The 20,191-nt window shown below is 39.9% G+C and overlaps 1 protein-coding gene across 1 annotated transcript; it reads left to right on the forward strand.

Moving 5' to 3' along the window:
- Positions 1 to 1,249: 1,249 nt before the first annotated feature.
- On the forward strand, positions 1,250 to 6,271 carry LOC121955991 (transcriptional repressor protein YY1-like). The gene is made up of 3 exons (XM_042504091.1): positions 1,250 to 1,530; positions 1,967 to 2,125; positions 5,173 to 6,271. Exons 1-3 carry the CDS (start codon positions 1,282 to 1,284, stop codon positions 5,353 to 5,355), a joined length of 591 nt encoding a protein of 196 aa, XP_042360025.1. The 5' UTR covers positions 1,250 to 1,281; the 3' UTR covers positions 5,356 to 6,271.
- The last annotated feature ends 13,920 nt before the right edge of the window (positions 6,272 to 20,191 follow it).

The raw sequence follows: 20,191 nt of genomic DNA on the forward strand, positions 1-20,191 counted from the left end.
AAAAAAAAAAAAAAAAAAGAAAAGTTGCACATTTATCCAGTGTTCTGTTGCTAGATTCTGTTAGATATATTTTGTTATTTACTTTTGTATTTATTGGAAAGATGCTGCTGTGTTTGTTTATTTTTTCCCCTCAAGATTTAAGATTTAAAGGATTTATTTGTCACCTGCTCAAACCTTATGTGCACTGCAAAAAGATGAGGGTGCAATAGATTATAATGACTAAAATAAGGGGGGAAAAAATGAAAATAACAGAATGAATAGTAGTAGAAATGAAAATCTGGAAAAGATAAGATTATAGAAAAAAAGATCAAAGATGAAAAAATTCAAGTATAACTTAAAAACAGCATTTTATTATACAGTCGTATTTGCATGTTTTCTTATGTCTGTGTTAAGGTTTGAGCAAACTGTGTACAGTATTTATTGGGAAATGTGTGTTATGACCATGTGCTGAAGAGGAACAAAAGAAAAAAAAGATCCTTATTAGGTTTGTATTTTGTTATAGAAGTATCAATAACTAATCGCAAATAGTGTCTGTGGTACTGCTGTCCAAAAGTATCGTGTTTCAGGTGTTTGTTTGTCGTGTCTTTGGTTAAAACTAAAGTGACACTCAAAACGATTAAAAAAGTCCTCCCTGCAGTCAGTATACCGTATCTGTATGTGTTACATTAACGCACACACCGAGGACTGTTTCTCTGTATGTTGCACATTTTTTTATACTTTGTGCTGTCGGCCTGTACACATTTCTGCACAGCTATCACTTCTGAAAGCTGTACTTAGTTTTATATCAGATATATTGTTTATATGTTTAAATAATATTTTTTCAAAATTTTATTGTAACTTTTTATACCTCTTGCAACACTTGTTTTTATTTTTTTATTTATTTAAAAAAATATTTTTAACTTCTTCTCCTACTATGTTCATGCACCAACACACCAAAGCAAAATTTCTTGTAAAAAATGATCTACTTGGCAAAAAAATCTGACTCTGAAAACATTTCAGCCAGTTGAGTAGCTAAGAATTAGTTGCATTACTTATTATTCACTCAGTTTAGTGTCATTTAATGGTGTAGTGTTTAAAAACAAACAGAATATTTGTCATAATTAGAGTATTTGCAGAATAATCAAGCAGTTATTTCAGCTCTGGTGGTCGTGTGTGTGCAGGTCAGCTCAGTGTGCGGCTGGATTATTTTTCGGTGAGGCCGGTGAGTGGGCGTCGTGATTGTTTACCATAATAACAATAATTACAGAATCGTTGCACTGTGTTCGTCTCCTGTCGGTAAACATGTGCTGCCTCAGGGCGAAATGTCAAGTGAGGATGTTTCTTCTGCAGCACGCCACCTTTTACCGACGCTGGTTGTTGATTAACTTAAAAAAAACCAGCCAGTCAGACTTGCCTGAAAAGGACGGTTTACATCGGTCTGTTTTTGTTTGTTTAAACCTCCGTGTCCCTTTTTTTTCTTTTCTGAACAGGATGAAACCCAGGAAAGTCAAAGAGGACGATGCTCCCCGGACGATAGCTTGCCCTCATAAAGTGAGTCAAATGTCCCTAAATGAACCTCTCCACTGCTGTGCTGAACACAGTTCTTAGTTGTTGAAGGGGTTAACGGTCGTACTTTGTTGCTTTCAGGATAATGAGCATTTCTGTGAAGGTTATTTAAAAGTGGAGAAAGCACTCGAGTGTATTGATTTTCATGTACTTACAAGAACAATCAGGCCTTCTGAACACGTTGTGTTTAGCTAACGTAAAGGGTTAATCGCTGTGTGTACGGGCATCGCAGCACGCAGCCGGTAACAATACGAACCAGGGAAGAACAGACGCAACTCTTCTTCTCCGGGTCTAAGCTGGGAACGCTTGACATTTCCACACAAGGAAACAAAAGCCCTTTTGGTGCGCCACTTCAGAGCTGTCGTTATCAGCTCGTCTGTGCTGTTCGTTAACCCCGCGCTGCACTTTATTTTGTCTCCAGGGCTGCACAAAGATGTTCAGGGATAACTCAGCCATGAGGAAGCATCTCCACACCCACGGACCCCGCGTGCACGTCTGCGCCGAGTGCGGCAAGGCGTTTGTGGAGAGCTCCAAACTCAAACGTCACCAACTCGTTCACACGGGGGAGAAACCCTTCCAGGTTGGCATCTGGACTGACTTCACAGTCCCCCACACACACACACACACACGCACACACACACACGCACACACACACACACACACACACACACTTTGCACTATTTTTACATTTTAAGCACATAAGCCCATCGCAGTTTAAAGCCAAATTCAAGCGAAGGAGGATAGGATCATAAGTCACCGCTCGCTCGTGGAGGTTCAGAATCACCCGCCAAGAAGCGAACGCAGTAAAACTTTATCTTTGGTGGATAAATCAAAGGTCATCGCACTGACTCGTGACATTTTGAGACTGTGCTCCAAAACTTCCTCTCCGTAATAACTGACACATTTTAATCAAATTCATACATTTAGGCAGCTGTTTCTGACATGTCTGTTTCAATCTTGTGTTTCTTTGCTACGTCTGTTAAGCTCTCTGCTTTTCTGCATAAGTTATTAGGTTTCCTGACAGATTTGTGTAAAACTTAAACGATATTTTCGAAAGGTCGATAAAACCCAGTTGCGAGATGACTGTGTTTCCGCTGAGTGATGTTATCCGACTTCTCTCCCACTAAAATTCCAAAAAGCACGGCGATGAATGTTCAAAACATCCGCAGGTTTATTCCTGTGGCAGCCACCGTTTTTTAGACGTCATTATTTCCAGTTGAAGGCGACATACGCGTGTTACGCGAGCGATAATCCAGCTCCTAACACGTGGGAGCGGCCACGTGTGAGGGATTCTGGGAGGTGCTGTCGATGCAGCAACAGCTCTTCATGAGCGAGCCACTTCCTACCAACGAGCACATGGCCGTAACATCATGTGACCTAAAAGAGCGAAAAGTCTTTCCGTTGCAGTTCTGAGAAATGTGGCTTTTTCAAATCGCCAAAAATGCCACTTCATGCGAGCACATGGGAGTTTTTTCCAAAATTGATGCGTTTCCGTCTGGTGTATTTTATATCCACAATTTAAGGGTGAATGGAAACCCGTCTGATGATAACTTTTGCAAATCTGCCATTAGGATTCCCCTTTTTTAACTTCCTGATGCTGATTTCAGCAGCTGAACGTGTGTATCGGACGATATTATGTATCGATTTAATTCCACTGAAAGAAAAGACTCTTAATCTCACACGAAAATTCACAGATTTAGAGTCAGAAATAGAAAAATAAGCAAAAGAGTGATTTGAGTGAAATGAAGAATTGAATATTAAAAAATACAAATTAGACAAAATAAAAAGAATATTACAAAAAAATCCAAATACACCGTTTACTTGTACAGATATGTATATGACTAATAGTTGCACAAGATAACTGAAATACACACATGGTGTGTAGTATATTTACTGTAGAAATGTAGAGATAAGGCCGATAAACGTCATTGCGCAGTAAGCGGTTAAGTATTGCGCAGGACAGAAGTGCACAGCATGTTACACACACACACACACACACACACACACACACACACACACACCAAAAACAGCTGTATACTGCTAACACGTATAGATGTGAAATGATTCGGTGCATTTACATGGACAAAAACAGCCGTTTATGATCTGCGAGTATTCTGTTTCAGTGTTTCAGCATGAAAACTGCATATTTCGTTTTTCAGAAACCTGAACGTGCTAGTTGGGGCACTCTGAAACAAACCGGCGTTTTGGCTTTATGCTCTCTGTGCAAATCGAAAAAGATGTTGAAATCCAAATCTTTCATACAATCACGAGTGTTCCTGTTTCCCACCAGTCTCGTGGACTTTTCTGCCGGGCGTGTATTTCTACCACAGTCCTGCTTTGTGTATCATGTCTCCATGACGACGCACAGAGCAGAGGGTAAACAGGCAGGAGGCCGTGTGTGTAAAACTGTAGTAAAAAGCCCGACCGAGATGCAAACACGGAATATGTTGTACACGTTTAAAGATTGGTCCTAAAACTGTAAGAACAGAGTAACCGGTAATCTGATTACTGGTAGCTGAGTGTTCACAGCGTTTGCTCCATAACCAGTCGTGTAATGTAACCAAGTATATTTACTCAAGTATTGCACTTAAGTACAAATGTGAGGTATTTGTACTTTACCTGAGTATTTTCTTTTCATGTCACTTTATACTTTAACTCCATTACATTACAAAAGGAAATATTGTACTTTTTACTCCTCCACATTTATCTGACAGCTTTAGTTACTTTACAAACTAAGATTTTTATATAAAAAGTACGAGAAGAGTTGATAGAATACAAATTAAATAAGTTTATAAAAGTACAGCTATAATGATAAGTTATTTGATTGACATAAAATACATTGCCAACTATCTGTTTTTTCTAGTTTTTGTTGGTGTGTTTTTGGGGAGAGTCTGTTTTTATTTTTATTTTTTTAATTTTGTTTAAATAAATTTTAGTTTGAGGGTGTTTTTCTATTGTTTTTTATTATTTTTATCTTATTATTTTTATTAGATTTTTTTTTTCATTGGGTACTTTTACTTGTAATACATGAAACACTTTTATCCTGAATATACTTACTCATACTCAAGTAAAATTTTAATGCAGGACAGTGTGGTATTAGTACTTTTACTTAAGTAAAGACAACGTTACTGGTTCGATTCCGGCCTCGAGACCTTTGTTGCCGGTCATTTCTCTCTCCCCATTTCTACTTTCCACGATCTAACAAAGGCAAAAATCTCCCCAAAAAACCTTTAAAAAAACCAAAACGAAATCCTGAATATTATCAGCACATCCTTCGTGTTAATATGAAAATGCTGTTTTTAAAATAACGCCTTATTTAGAGTTTCGGACCGGATGATGCTGTTTTTGTGACCCGTATCAAACTCAGAATAACAGTTTAATGTTAGTGTGAATCAAGGTCACAGGTCAGACCATTTCTCACTCCTTTGCTCTTTTGTCTTTTGGGAAGGTTTTGAAACACACCTCCCTCCAAACTCTTAAAACGCAGCGTCGCTCTCACTTCAGCTTCACGCACGCCGTTTCAGCACGTGAGCAAAGCTCGACAGTCCCGCCCTTGCTTAGCTGTGATTGGACAGTTGCATGCTCAGCGTGACGACTGACTCCGCTGCTCCCTCTCGTTTCTCTTAGTGCACCTTTGAAGGCTGCGGGAAAAGGTTTTCTCTGGACTTCAACCTGCGCACGCACGTGCGGATCCACACTGGAGACCGACCCTACGTCTGCCCCTTCGACGGCTGCAATAAGAAGTTTGCGCAGTCGACCAACTTAAAGTCTCACATTCTCACACACGCCAAAGCCAAAAATAACCAATGAGAGCCCTTCCTCCAGCCACACAGACGGAAAAAAAGAGCATCCCAGTGGCGCACCTGAAACCTCTTTTGAGGACGGAATGAAAAGCTTCAGACTTTTTGATTTATACGGAAACAATCCGACAGATTAAAAGACTTAAAAACACTGAAATTCACCTAGTTTTCCTGCGTCCCTTTTTTCTTCTGCTGTCATATTGGATGAGGAACACAGCGACTATTCCCCGAAGCCCCGGCCAACACGGTCCCTTTGTTTCTCCAGTGGCACTCGGCCGCCAGAAGATGGAACTCATGGACAAACATCAGAGACTTATTTTTACCAGAGCGAGCAGAGAAGCAGCAGTCTATTAGTATTTTTATTTTCTCACATAGCTCTTTATTTTCCCCAAGTGTGCATATTGTACACTTGTCTCAGGCTATGTTTAGCGATCATTTTGTTTTCCTCCTGCATTATGAGATCGTACCTACGATACAAGAAGGCCTCCAGCCCCGCGTGAACCGTTATCACATGTATGAGAAGTTTAAAAAAACAGCTGTATGTTTGCATTTCCATACCCTCTTTGGTTGTATTTTTCTCTAACCACAAAATAACCGTGTATACTTGTATTGTATGGCTGTATTGAAATTACGTAGACATAGATAGAGGTGTGATTTAAAGTGTTAACCAATTAAACTTTTAGTCATGAGTTGCTTTATATTTTCTATGAACTGTCTTTACACAGGTGAATGAGTAATATAAACGTACTCGGAGCGCGTCTCAGTTGAAGTATCCGGAGCGTAGCGTTGAATTGACTGCGAGACCATCACTTTCTTTGTTAGAATGTAATGTACAGACGTCAACCATTAACTTCCTTTGATATTTACACCCATGTATCTCAACTGCCCACAATAAAAACGGCTCATTCCAACCCTGTCGAAATACACACCACATTTTATTACGTGTGTCTTTCTGATTGTATTTATCTGTTTTAGACAAATTCCCTCTGATATACAGATCATGTTAGTGCTGATTAACCCTTTGAAACCTGGATTGACATCAGACGCCTTTCAAAAGTGTTTTAACCTTTGAACCCTGCGCAAACTGGTTCAAATTCTTCCGAAAACGGGCTGAAAAGGCAATGAGCAACTTGTGAATAAAAAGATTTAGAACATCATTTTTTTTAAAAGGCCAACAAAAAAAGTCCAGTAAACTGTATTTATTATTATCATAATTATATTTATCATTAAGCTACAGAATTATTGCTTTTCAGGCACCTTTTTCCAGGTCATTTCTTTCTTTTCTTTCTTTTTAACTTCCTGGTTTGTGTGTGTGTGTGTGTGTGTGTGTGTGTGTGTGTGCTAATTTTCAGATAATTTCTTGTAAATATTTGAGTCATTTCTTCTTATTGCCCTCATTGCCTTTGTCCCATATTTTTAGAAGAAATCCAGCAAATTTCTCATGTTTCAAAGGGTCAAAGCTGCAACGGTTAATGGATTGAAAGACAATGAATCACCCACTGTTTTTATAATTAATCGTTTCAGTCATTTCTAAAGAAAAAGTGTCAAACATTTGCAGGTTCCAGCTTCTTAAATCTGAGAATTTGCTGCTTTTGTCTGTAATTTATTATAAAGGTGAAGGGATTTGGGGGGTTTGCTTGACAAAAAAGTCATTCGTAGATGTTACTTTGGGATCTGGGAAATTTTGAAGAATATTTTTTCATTTTTTTTTGACATTTTATACAGTAAATGTTTGACTGACTAATTATGAAAATAAGTGGCAGATTAATCTATAATGAAAGCTATCATTAGTTTCAGCTTTACTGATATTTGTTTTTTATTATCAATTTTACACCATCTAAAATGAACACATGAATATGTTTTTTGGCAAATTTTGCCCCATTTAATCCAAAATTAAGTATTATTTAGAGCTGAAAAGATAAACTCATCAATCAGTCGACTAAGACAGTTCATCAGTGAATGTTTTGATATTATAATAATTTATTAAGCATGAAAGGCAAATATTCTTCACACAAGCTGCTTTTCTTTGTCACATATGATAACTGAACTTAATTTGGTTTTGTTCTGATTGCAAAATAAAAAACATAAATACAAATATATGACTACAAATACATAAAGATGTTCTATGAGCTTTGGGGAAATTATAATAGGTGTTTTCTCACAACGTACAGAAAACCATTTATTAATCACGGAAACATTAGGATTAATCAATAACAAAAGCTATCATTACTGGCAGCCCTAAAATTGTTACTGACAGCTGTTTTCCAAAGCACACTGAAGCGTTTTGAATGTTATTTTTATACATGAGGAAGCCTCTCAAAAGATTTCATAGCAGTCACGTATAAAGATCAAAACCTGTCAAACAGGAACTTTTGAATGCAGAAAGTTATCAGATCTATTTCACAACATCCTTATTGTTTATATTGTTTGGATTCCCACACCACCGTGAAAGCAGCGCCCTCGGCCCGCAGGCACACACGGTTCATGAAAATGTCATCAATGGTGGAAACTTACTGAATACATCAAATTAAGTACCGTGCATAAATATAGTTATACATTTTCATGCTATATTTTCACTACATTTCTGATTTTAAACAATATTTGAGAGCTAATATTACCACTTAATTTGCAGATGAATATTTTAAATAAAATGTAAAAAAAAACTCGTGGTCCATTTATAAAATGTGCTCCATTGTTACAGATTGAAATGCTCAGCATATAAATTAGGTCAAATCAGCTCCACCTGAAGCAAGCCAGCTATAATATTTAACTACTGACAAAATGGATGATCAATATTCTTAATTGAGTGTGAATATAAGTCAATGGTAAAAGTTGACTAGTTTTAATTAAGTTCCATATGGCTTTATTTGAATTACTGCTGGACAAAATTACATTATGTATATTTTGGCCTTGAATTCTAATGTCAAAATTGAAATATTTACATCTGTAACTGAGTTTGAAGAGAAGTCAATGGTAAAAGTTGAGCTGTAATACGAAATCAGATATCTTTTATTAGAATTACTTGTCAAAATAACACCATAGATATGCCAAGTTGGAATTTAAACATGTCCAAATTTGATTACGGATAATTGTAATTCGGTTTAAATATAAGTCAACGGTAAAAGTTGACTAGTTTTTAAGTTATAGATATCTTTAATTAGAATTGCTACCAGTCAAAATGAAATTATGGCTTTGCTGACATGGAATTATAACACAGACAAATGTTATTATAGATATTTTTAATTGAGTTTGAATAGAGGTCAATGGTAAAAAGTTTTAATGAAGTCAGAAATATTTTTAATTAGAAATGCAACCAGTCAAAATTACTTGATGGATATTTTGGCTTGGAATTTTAACATGTCAGAACTGTATTATAGATATCTGTAACTGAGTCTGAATAGAAGTCAATGGTAAAAGTACAGCTTGAATTAAGTTACAGGTATGATTATTTTGAACTGCAAAATTCATAATAATGATAAACCATAATAAAACGTCCAAATTAAAATATGGACGTGTTAACTTGCGTCCATTTAAATTATAGATGTCTATATTTGAGTTTAAATACAAGTCAATGGTAAAAGTTGCGTTGTTATAAAGTTACAGATATCTTTAATTAGAATTGCTACTATACAGTATTTTGGCTTGAGAATCTTACTTGTCAACAAGCAATTGTTGTCGTCTACAATTTTTTTACCGCTACTGATTAAATGCTTCTCAAAATGTATATTTTTAGAGAAATAAAATTAAAAAAAGTTACCCTCGTCTTTCAGGATAATAGAGTTTCTAAAAGCTGCTTCAGCTCCGTGGAATTTCCTTCCTTCCTCCTCCGGTCTCCACTTGCAGTTTTTTGAGTTTACACATAAGTCCATTCCTTTTTCTGCTCAGCCAGCAGGATTAACGCAACTGTCTACCTCAGCGTCCTGCCAAGATCCTGCTCTCCAGCCTGATCCTGGTCATCCGGCTCCAGGCGGCTCCAGACCGGCTCTCACTGCCCCCCTCTGGCACCAAACTGTAGTGACTTCACCCAGGTGACAGTGCTATCCATGGTGCTGATCCCCAGGCGGCAGATACAACAACACCATCGCGCCTCTGTGAGGTAAAGTTTGAAGAGTTCTCCCCTGAGTATTTTCTTTTGAAAACTGTCCTCGCTGTCTGTCACATGGAACGATCCAAGAGGAAGAGAAAAACAAAAGGGAGCTCTGTTTCTTTGTGTTTCTGGTGAGGAAATAAATTGATTCAGCTCCGGTGCATTCTTGATGTCTTATTGGCTTTTTTAGACTCCAAACAGCTCAGACGGGCTGCTTGAAATTCAGAACCAGGCGTTGTTTCCCTCCTACCTGAGACCAACTCTGTGTATATGTGAGAGTATGTAAAGGCTGATTCAGGCATGATTTCACTTGGGGGTCTCTGTCTTTTTTTTTCTAAGGGGGCATTTATCCACAGGATTGGTTGTTTTGATTGACAAAGGCAGGGGAGAGTAAATGTGCTACTTGTTATGCAGCTGAAGTCTGTCAAGCCTCCAACACCTGCTCTCTTTCAGATGCTTATTTCATTATGGCTTCTCTCTCGCAGGAGTCAAAGCACTTGTATTTTTTTCCCCCTTCCTATTTTTAATTCTCTGCTGCATGTTTACCTGGATATTATTCCCTTCCTCTCTCTGTTTCGGCCGAATCTGAGCTTATTTGCAGCCGAGTGTGATCTCACCTACAATCTCAATGCGTGGATTTTCTTTCATTAGTTTGTCTCTCTTTCTCTCTCTGTGTTGCACTGGCAGCGAGCAAACAAAGGTTTATCACACCGAAGCGTAGCAGGCAGCCTCGGCAGCGAGATGCCCACAGTTCTTACAGCTGCACTAAACCCCTTCATCTGTGAGAGGAGAGTAAATCAGGAAATCCTGACAGATCAGCTCTCCGTGTTTTATTATTCATTTTTCTTAATAACACTTCTGCAGGGATCTTTTTTTCTCGCTTGTGCTTTACTTGTCAAGAGCTGAATTTCATCGTCAAGATCAGGAGCGTAGCTCCAAATTCTTGGCTCTGTGCATAAGCGTTCTCTTTGCAACTCGTAAAACTCTACATCCATGTCTCTCACTCAGCTTTTGAATTTATATTTGTATATTGGAACCCAAATTTCCCTGTCTTCGGGAAGGACATGACTGTATGTTGGTGGGATCAAGGCCACACTGCCTGCATGAGCAGCGTGTTTGGATCACAGAACCTGTTTATTTATTTGTTTAGTTAGTTTTGGGTTTTTTATGTTAACAGGTAAGAGCAGCCACAGTGCCTGCGTGAGCTGCTGCTCGGCTGCGGCACATCTACAGATTCAGTCTTGCCAATTTTTTTCCGACACATATGGTTTTTAGCAAAACTGGAAAGTGAAAAATGGTCTTCTGATACTTAATATCGACATTATCCCATCTTTAATTACAGTTTCCATGTTTTTATCTGTCACAGACATGAAGTATTACAAATAAATCAGTTTTATTCAACCTTTTTTTTCAGTTTCAACTCTGTCGACAGAATCCCTTCAGTTGTTGTGTTTGTTGTCAATACAGTAGCTTCCACGGTTTCACAAATCATAAATCAAAAATTCATAAATCGGCTTTTAATTTTGGAAATACAGTAGTTACAGCAGCAGGCAGCTCTGTAGCAACAGCGTAGTCATGAACACACAAGCGTGCAAGCTGCAGCAGCTCGGCAAGTTTGCTGTCACGCACTGCTCATGCATGCAGTGTGGCCCTTGGTGCAAAGGATGAGAGGGGCCTCAAAGAGCTTCCACTATTTTATTTTATTTTTTAGCAAAGTTTAGTGTTTAAACTGATTTATTCATGCAAATTAAATTTAGGTATGGCACTGATTCATTGGAAATAAAAAGAAACGCAAACAAAGTTTTCATTTCATGCTTTTCGAGGGCCCCTCCTTTTATTGGTGCACACTTTTCTCCCCACGCCCATGATCAATATTTAAATAAACTACTGAGGCAAACAACCACCAGTTTAAACATTAATTTGTATATATACATTTAATGTATCCTGTTTAATCGTAAACTTTAATCTGCTTACAGAATTGTACAAAAGGACTAAAATGTACCTTCTTCTACATCTTTGGCTGCATACAGTAAAATCCTGTCAGTGACTATTATACTTAACCCCTCCATTTCTCCGTCACAGCCAATTTGATGCAAAGGCATGCAGAACAGTATAACTCAACTCCATCCAATCTGCAGGTCTGTAACTTAAATCTGTTCTCGACACGTTCAAATCTCTTGAAGTGCCTTTTTTTGCGGTGGGCAGAGCGAGAGATGCTATTTCCATGCAGAAAATATGTTGCCAAGGTAACAGAGGAGAGAGTGAGAGTGTGTGTGTGTGTGTGTGTGTGTGTGTGAGTGAGAGAGGCTGAGATACCCCCTGAATACCAGGACTGCCGCTGCAGACGTAGAGCACAACGCTCCACCCTGTCAGCATCGCTACAGCAGATTTTCAGCCCGTGTAAAACACTCGTTACACATCTGAGGGCTGACTTTGAATCCCTTAAATGTCAAGGCACTTTGGTTTTTTATTCCCGTCTTTATTTGCCCAAGTGTCACACCAGAGAACAGTACAGGTTGTAATTCATCTCTCTGCATCTCACCTTCTTTTTCACCTCTGGTCCTCTTATCAGCTCTCTTTCTCTCTCTCTGTCTCTTCCTATATATAGACAGCCTTCCTCTCACTCCTCTGCCTCTCTGTCTGTGTACACCTGTCTCCTCCCTCTCACTCTCTCTGTCTGTCAAACTCACATTTCCTTCATTAGCACGGCCGTAATTAACTGCACTGTTGTCAATGTAGGTGGTGCATGGTTTATAATTTTTGTATAATAATTCAAAATGTAAAAATAGACAACAAATGGGTTGCACATTATAACACTACATACAATATACACCATACAAATTGCCACTTAATCATTAATGTATTAATTGTTTCGGTCTACAGTATATCATGCAAAAATACTGATGCTGTTTCCATCTTCTGTAATGTGAGGATTTGCTTATTTTCTGTTTTTTCAATTTCACCTAATACATTAACTCATTAACTGATTTCTGTGTTGGAAAGTAATTCCATTTTAAGCTACTTTGTTATTCTATTCAATTTAATTTCTGAGGAAAATATTTTTACTCCACTAGATTACCTGACAACTAAAAATCAGCTGGGATTTTACAACATATGGTGAGCTCAGAAAATATATTATATGTTATTAAATATTAAACCAGAAGTTATCAACCTTATAGCCCCTGACCCTTTAGCAGTGCCTAGTTTGGGATCTTGAATCTGAATAACCATTTGAGGCCCAAAGATAGGCCTACTAATTTATCTAATTTTTCAATTTAAAAAAAAAAAAGGAAAACATTAGAGAAATGTCTTTAAAAAAGTCTGTACCTGAACTTAGTAAATGCATGTTCATGCATTTGTCATTTACAGTGTAATTGTATCATATATATATATTTCTCTTCTTACCTGTTATGCTATTAGTCAGATTGTTTTGGTGTGAGTTACCAAGTGTTGGAGATATCGGCCGTTTGCACGCCTCCCTCAGTGCACTGATATGGTTTGAGGGTGTAGCTCAGCAGAAAGAAAATAGTTCCTACATGAACGAGGTCTGGGTCATGATTTCTGAAAAGAAACATTGCTGTGGTTTGTTTTGGCACCACAAGCCGAATACCATCTAGTTCCATTATATTAGAGAGCAGGCAGGTCTCTCTACAGTTCATATTTCCAACACTTGGTCACTCACAACAAAAATATCTAAATTGATAAATAGCATTACAGTTAAAAGGGAAAAAATGGATGTTTGATTTGGGGGTGAACTGTCCCTTTAACTAGCTGCCCCCAGGTGTTTGTACACTGTGGTATAAGGGGCGTTGTTCGGCTACGCGTACGATGACGCAACGTCACGTAAGGTCACAAGCTGACGTATCTGTCATGTTTGGGGCTTAGCGAGCGATTTTCCCCCATATGTGCGCTGCTCGATCCACTTTTTCGCTGCCAGGCCGGCACGGAGGTATCAAAGGTAACAATAAAACAACAGTCTCTGCTTTTAAATGTTTTAATTTTGTCGCAATTTGTTTGCTAACTAGCTTGTTTGTTATGCTAACTTTACCCACCTCGGACGCGGACTGATATGGAATTAGTCATCAAACGTTAAACAGCCAATCAAATTGCGTGATTTGAGCCGTCCGTCTTATAGATGATATCTTATTAGCTCCCCTCAGGTGTTGGTACATTGTGTACGTATCAAAAGGGACGTTGTTCGGCGCAGCGTACGGCGACGCGACGTAACGTAAGCTCACGAGCAGACGTATCTCTGTTGTGTTTTGGGCTCAGCAGGTGATTTTTCCCCGGATATGTGCGCTGCCCGGTCCACTCCTTCGCAAAGGTAAAACTAAAACAGCAGTCTCTGCTTTTAAATGTTTTATTTTTTTAGCAGTTTATTCGCTAGCTAGCTTGCTTGTTGTGCTAACCCCTCAGCCGACGCGCAGTGATATGGAATGTTTGAGTGTAATCAGTCGTGGAACGTTAAACAGCCATTCGCATTACGCGATTTAAACCGTCTGTTTTTTGAATAATATCTACTTTAACTCCACAGTTACTGTGAGCGCAGTTACTATTTTTGCTGCTTTGTGTACCTTTATATAAGCATCCCTGACAATCACCCTGCAGAAACAATAACAGCTTGACCAGTTTAAGATGGTTAAACTGGTTGACCAGGCTGTTAAAACACCTTATGATGTGTTTTGGGCCTAATTTTTGATGGTTCATCTGGTCATGTGAGCTTTCGGGGTGGGGGTGGGGGTCATGAAAAGCAAATGGCATGAATCAGTTAAGTTTTCTGTCATGGGATATGCATAAAGATAAATGTGTGTGGCTTGATAGACCAGTAAAATATATATTAGTATTCCTGACCATTTCTGGTGCTCAGATGAACAAAAGTTAGAATTTTGCTTTATTTAAGTTGGCCAATTTTGTCATAAAAGCCTGGAAAAGAAGGCAAGATAGATTTTTCAATTTGTTCCTATTTGGATGTTTTTTTTCACTGCTGCTCAGTAAATTTCTAAATGAGTGATTCATGAACTCTGTCGCACTCAATGATGATTTGATTATGTAGGATGCTATTATCGGTTTGCTCCATTTACCATTACCATTCTGGTCTAGTGTTTGAGTATATGTGATCTATATCTATATACTGTATGTACATATACCTCTGTCTATCTATCTATCTATCTATCTATCTATATTCATATGTTGGGCATAATTGTTTGCATGACACAATAACGAGAAAAAAAAATCATGCATTCAGTATAATTTTGAATGCAAGACTTGTACGTGTAATCAAGTACTTTGACATTGTTGTATTCATACTTTTACTTCACTAAGTGCTTTGTGTTCTTCCTCCGCCATTAGGTTAATCACCAAGGAAAACAATGATTAGCTGCAGCCCTACAACACAGAATATTTTAACGAGAGTGCTTTGAAGTCTGAGAGCGTGTCGAGTTCTTGGTCGCTGAGTTTTATTTTGGTAAAGAGCTTGCGTCTTCTGTCTCTGCACAGGCTGCAGTGTTGTATTCAGTGCTGCCCAGTCTCTGCCTCTTGTTTTTGGCAGACTGACTGTCTCTCTTCTCTGGGTGCCGGGTTGTTTGTCTGTGTCCACCTGCCTCTGTGGCCAGGTTGTGATTACTGGCTTTGTTTTGGGTATTGTCTGTCAGTGCTGAATAACTGTGTTGTGTTTTTGGAGTAGATGTCCAAACGGATGATGTACAGTTTGGTCCAGATTGTGACGAGATTTACGAGGGGTGGGAATCACCAAAGGCTCTGCAATACGATGTTATCACAATAAATAAGTCAGATACAATATTATTGGTATTTTAAATGTGTTGCACTACACTGAGTTTGGTGATAACATATATTGTGATACAATATATTGCAATCTATCATTGTTTTTCAACTGTAAATTATATCACTAACAGAAGTTTTCAGTCTGTTAGTCTCTCTAGCAATTTTAATGCAGCAAAATGTATCTGTTTCTGTATCTGAGGAGCTGCTTGTAAGTAAAAGAAAACTTTAACACCTAGAACACGTTGCATGGCGTGTTCAGAAGTCAGTGCAGCAGCACTGCCGGCACGAGCAGAGCGGCTCAGGTGCATCTCAGTTGCCTGTCAGGCGCAGCACATCTAAAGAAAGGATGGCTCGCCGATTTTTTGCATGTACTGTGTGTGGTTGTCAGCAGAACTGCACAGTGAAAATAGCGTTTTTAAAATTATATCGACTCTGTGCCTCCTTCTGTTACAGTTTCAATGTCTTCATCTGTCACAGAGATGATGAAATACAAATCTGTTCTACTCAAACTTTCCTGCTTTCGTTTCAAAATAAAAGTACTCTGACAACATCTGCCAACAGAATCCCTTCAGTTGTTAACACAAGGCATTTTATTGTGAAACATTTGTAGGGCTGTGTTGTTGACGATGCTGGAGATTGCAAGACATCATAAATGGAAATACAGTACTCAAAGCAGCAGGCAGCCCTGCAGAAGCGTTACGTCCAAGATGCTGCCAGTGTGAACATGGCGAGCATGAAACACGCTGTAGTGTGGCGATGTCGCCGTCATGTGCTGCTTAAGCATGTTGTTTGTTCGAGCCATTAGACCCAGCAGTGAAGGGTTAAGTTTCACTTTCAATGTAGCTGATGTTGTGTTGCTCCATCTCTGCCCCAAAAGTGCTATAGATAACCGAACGGTATATATATTCCAATAACACTCGTAATTAACAGTCCAGCTCCAAAAATATATATATGGCGTTGGATTAGTTTTGGTGGCCTGCCACAAATAAATAAATGTGAGGGAAAACCTGTACCATGCTGTAGTCCTTTTTCCCCACCCCTACGTTTCACTGTCTCTCTCTCTGTAGTCTCTCTCTCTTCCCTCGTCTTCCCATCAGCCACCAGCTGTCAATCACAAACCGACCTTTATTTGATTAATGCCTCATTTCAGGACCCTCGTCACATCCCCACTCTGCCTCACCCGGTCAGTAAAGGTGAGCTCTCTTCAAAGGAGCGTAGCTGCTGCATCTACATTTCAAATCACTGACTGAGGCTGTGCGGCGATGTGATCGGCCTGCAGGTTTCACGCCCCAAACATGGTCACAGTCTGATCAAAAGACCTTTAAAGCCCTATTTATGAAGAGGTACCTGACATTTTCAATTTTACTCGCAGTGGCAGTGTCCCCTCAGCTGCAGCGGAGGACAACTGATCAAACCATAGCTGTGGGGACTCGGTGTCGTTATTTTTTACCCGTATCACCATGTATTTTAGCGTGTGCGCTTTATACGCCCAATTAGCATGAAATTCAAGTTAAATGTGACACCATGGCTTGATATCTCAACTTAACAAGCACACTTAGATGAGATCACTGTGAGCAATAAATAAGATTAGTGCGCTGAAACATAGTCAACTCATAATCCGAGTGTGAGCTGGTTATGAAAGCCCCAAAGCCACGCAGATTTTTGTGGATGTAGAAATGATTCAGTGAGCGAAATGCAGGCATGCATGCAGTAACATGTATCAGTTTGGAGGCACTTGGTTCTTCTGCAAAATAATGTGGCCCCCCGACCCTCCCAACAGCCTCCCATCCTCCATTACCAGAGGCCCAAAGCGATAACAAGATTAGCATAAGCACTTTTAGTAAGACTGTGTGAATGGGAGCCTTAAAGAGGCTTAAACTGCCCCCCTTCAACAACAGCAGATAGATAGTTGGGAGCTGACTGGCACATCTGCCTGCACTGTTGTCTTAGTGATCTCCGACACCAGAGAATCAATGCGAGATCCATCATTGGGGACGCTCAGTGAAGAGACAAGAGAGCACTTCTATAAGCGATAGCAGCTATCAGGCAAATGGGCAGAAAATGGTTCCTAATGGTGCCTGGTATGTCTGGTGTAAACTGCAGCCAGTCTCTTTGTCGTCCATCACCCTGGAGCATATGTAACTGAAGGAAGGGAGGCGGGAGAGGAAGAGGAGGAAGCATCTGTTCGTTCAGCATGGGAACCCCTCAGGGGGGCGGCACGATAATCCGGGTTCACGTCAAACTGAATCTGGCGTCTGTACTGCGGGATGATGCTGTGTCACTTAGTTAGTCTGCGTGTCAAACAGTGGAAGTCACTCAGTCTGCACCACCCTCGGTGTGTGACCTTCCCTCGGCCGATTTTTCTAATGGGATTTGGAAAGAGCTCACTCAATTTCTGTCTCGGCTTTGTCAAAATCCTGTTGGTAATTGAGGCATAGTTGACTCGAAAGAGATCATAAAAAATGAATGACTTCTCTAAAACCGTCGAATCTGCAGGTAAACGCTGGTCAAAAGGGGGGCCAAATCGGCACGGACATCATAACAGGACACCTGGCAGCATTAGTTATCTGCTTTATCGGAGTTTGACTAGACAGTAACAGTTGTGCTGAGTAAACAAGGAAGTCTTTAGTTTAGATTTGACCATTTCAATTATCTCCCCCCTTGCCCAGACTGCTGTTTTCCCAGAAACAGTAATCACATTCACTATTAATGAGCCATGATGTTCATCCTGGACCCATTTACTCCTCTCAATAATGCATACTCTTTGGAATTGCCTGTGCATATTTTTCACTGTGCCACCTCCCCCCCTCAGAGGGCTATCACTGGTGTTTTGGTGTATGTGGCCCCAGGCTCTATCTACACGTCCTCCCAGGGATAATGCCCACCAGGGGAACAATGTCTCATGTGTGAGTCTGACTAAGACCGCCTGCCGCGTGGAGATAATGAAACACTGAGCTGCAGCAAAAGGTGCTAACACACTTGTTGAAGGACCTCTTCGATTAAGCTCACCCCTCTCTTAACTGTGATTTTAATAGACTCCACAGTTTGTTTGAAATAGGCCCAACGATCTCTTTAAATAAGACAATTGACCACAAATTGGACACATCAGAGCCCCGATGTGATTTTCCCCACATCATGATTGTCATTAACAGCAGGCCATGGGAGGCAGTGTGGTTTAAGTGCTCCGTAAAGACACTCGTCCTGTCAGAACCGAGCGAAACTCACACAAAAGGATGAAAAAGCCCATTAGCAGTGACAGCATAAAATGGATTTAATCAGCGGAACTATTGAGAAGAAGGGGGACGAGTTAATCAAGATGCTCCCGACGATCACTCTGACCTCAGAGGCATTTGAGCGGCATATCAAATCAGCAGTGATGGAAGAAGTATTCAGATCTTTTACTGAAGTAAAAGTACTAACACCACCCTGTGAATATACTCAGTTGCAAGTAAAAGACCTGCAATAAAAATGGTTAAAGCTACAGTGAGTATAATCAGGAAAATGTATTCAAAGTATGAAAAGTAAAAGTACCCAAAGCAGAAAAAAAGACAATCCCTAAAACTCAAATTTATTGAAAAAAAAGAAAAGAAAAATTACCTTAAAACCCCGAATTTAAAAAGAAGAAAAAACATCTAAAAAAAAAAACTAAATTATTTAAAGAAAAGAAAAAGAACGCCCCAAACTTCAAATTTAAAAAATGAAAAAAATTAAAAAATGAAAATAATATTTCCCCAAAACTAAAAATGTTTTATATATAAAAATATAAAAACTTAAATGTTAAAATAGTTGGCAATTAATTTTTGTGACTCGACCGATAGATTAATCTTCTAATTGCTTCTAATGTACTTGTATTAACTGTTTGCCAGTGTTGCATATAGCAAATATCATATTTTATGAACCCTCGATATGTTTTTTGTTTATTTGTAAAGTGACTTAAGCTGTAAGATAACAGTAGTGAAGTAAAAAGTACAATATATCCTTCTTAAATGTAGTGGAGTAAAAGTATAAAGTAACATGAAATGAAAATTTTCAAGTGGAGTACCTTGAATTCATACTTAAGTACAGTACTGTAGTAAATGTAGTTAGTTACAGTCCACCAGTGCAAATCAGGTCAGACTGATGAGGGACCGGTTTGGTCTGTTTGTCAAAGGCAGGTCAGACTCAGAGAGATTGGCAGGTTCAGCTCTCAAGTGGGCCAGTGAGTGGGCTGGGTGGGTTGTTCAGGAGCATGGCAGTGAGGAGTGAGTCAGCATGATGCAAGACAGTAGACCGGCTGGGGGGGGGGGGGGAGGGGGGGGGGGGGGGGGGAGGAGGGGGGTGTCAGATGGTGGTGGAGGACTAGACAAAGGCCAGGAAACACATTATAGGGCTTTGGAAAGCGGGTCAGACTCGTTCAGCGTTGTGAAGGGGAGCGTGTGGTTCGGATCTGGCCACAGGGCTCACTCCGCTCTGCTCGTTGCGAGACCTCCAGCCGAGGTCCATCGCACGCACTCACCCCACCGCTGCCCCCCTCCCTCGCTCTCGCCCCCTTTGTGAAGGTGCACTGAATACCGAAGAGCCAGAGGCTGCACGGCTGGCTTACAAAGGATGCTCTTTTCTCCATCTCCTGCACTCCTCGTTGTGTTTCGCTCTACATTCTCTCTTGCTCCCCGTGCCCTCTCCTCTCTCTTCTCTCTCCCTGCGTCTCTGAGCTGTCTCGCTTTCTTCTCTGCACCTCTTGCTCCCGCTCCGTTTCTTCATCCTCACCCCTGCCTCTCTGCCTCCCACCCTCGTCGCCGTATTTGTTTCACAAAACCTTCCATCTACTCCTCTCTGCTTCGCCTCCTCTCCTCCCCTCGCTCTCCGTCTCTCCCTCCCCAGAAATGCATCTATTATTAACACACACCTCTGGCTCTCGCCAAAGACTGAACCAAGGTTCAGGCCAAGCGCCTCGGCATTTTAATCACCCATAATGAGCATGAAATAATGAATAAAAGCG

The sequence above is a fragment of the Plectropomus leopardus genome, chromosome 16 (genome assembly GCF_008729295.1).
Source record: "Plectropomus leopardus isolate mb chromosome 16, YSFRI_Pleo_2.0, whole genome shotgun sequence".
Classification (NCBI taxonomy): Eukaryota; Metazoa; Chordata; class Actinopteri; order Perciformes; family Serranidae; genus Plectropomus; species Plectropomus leopardus.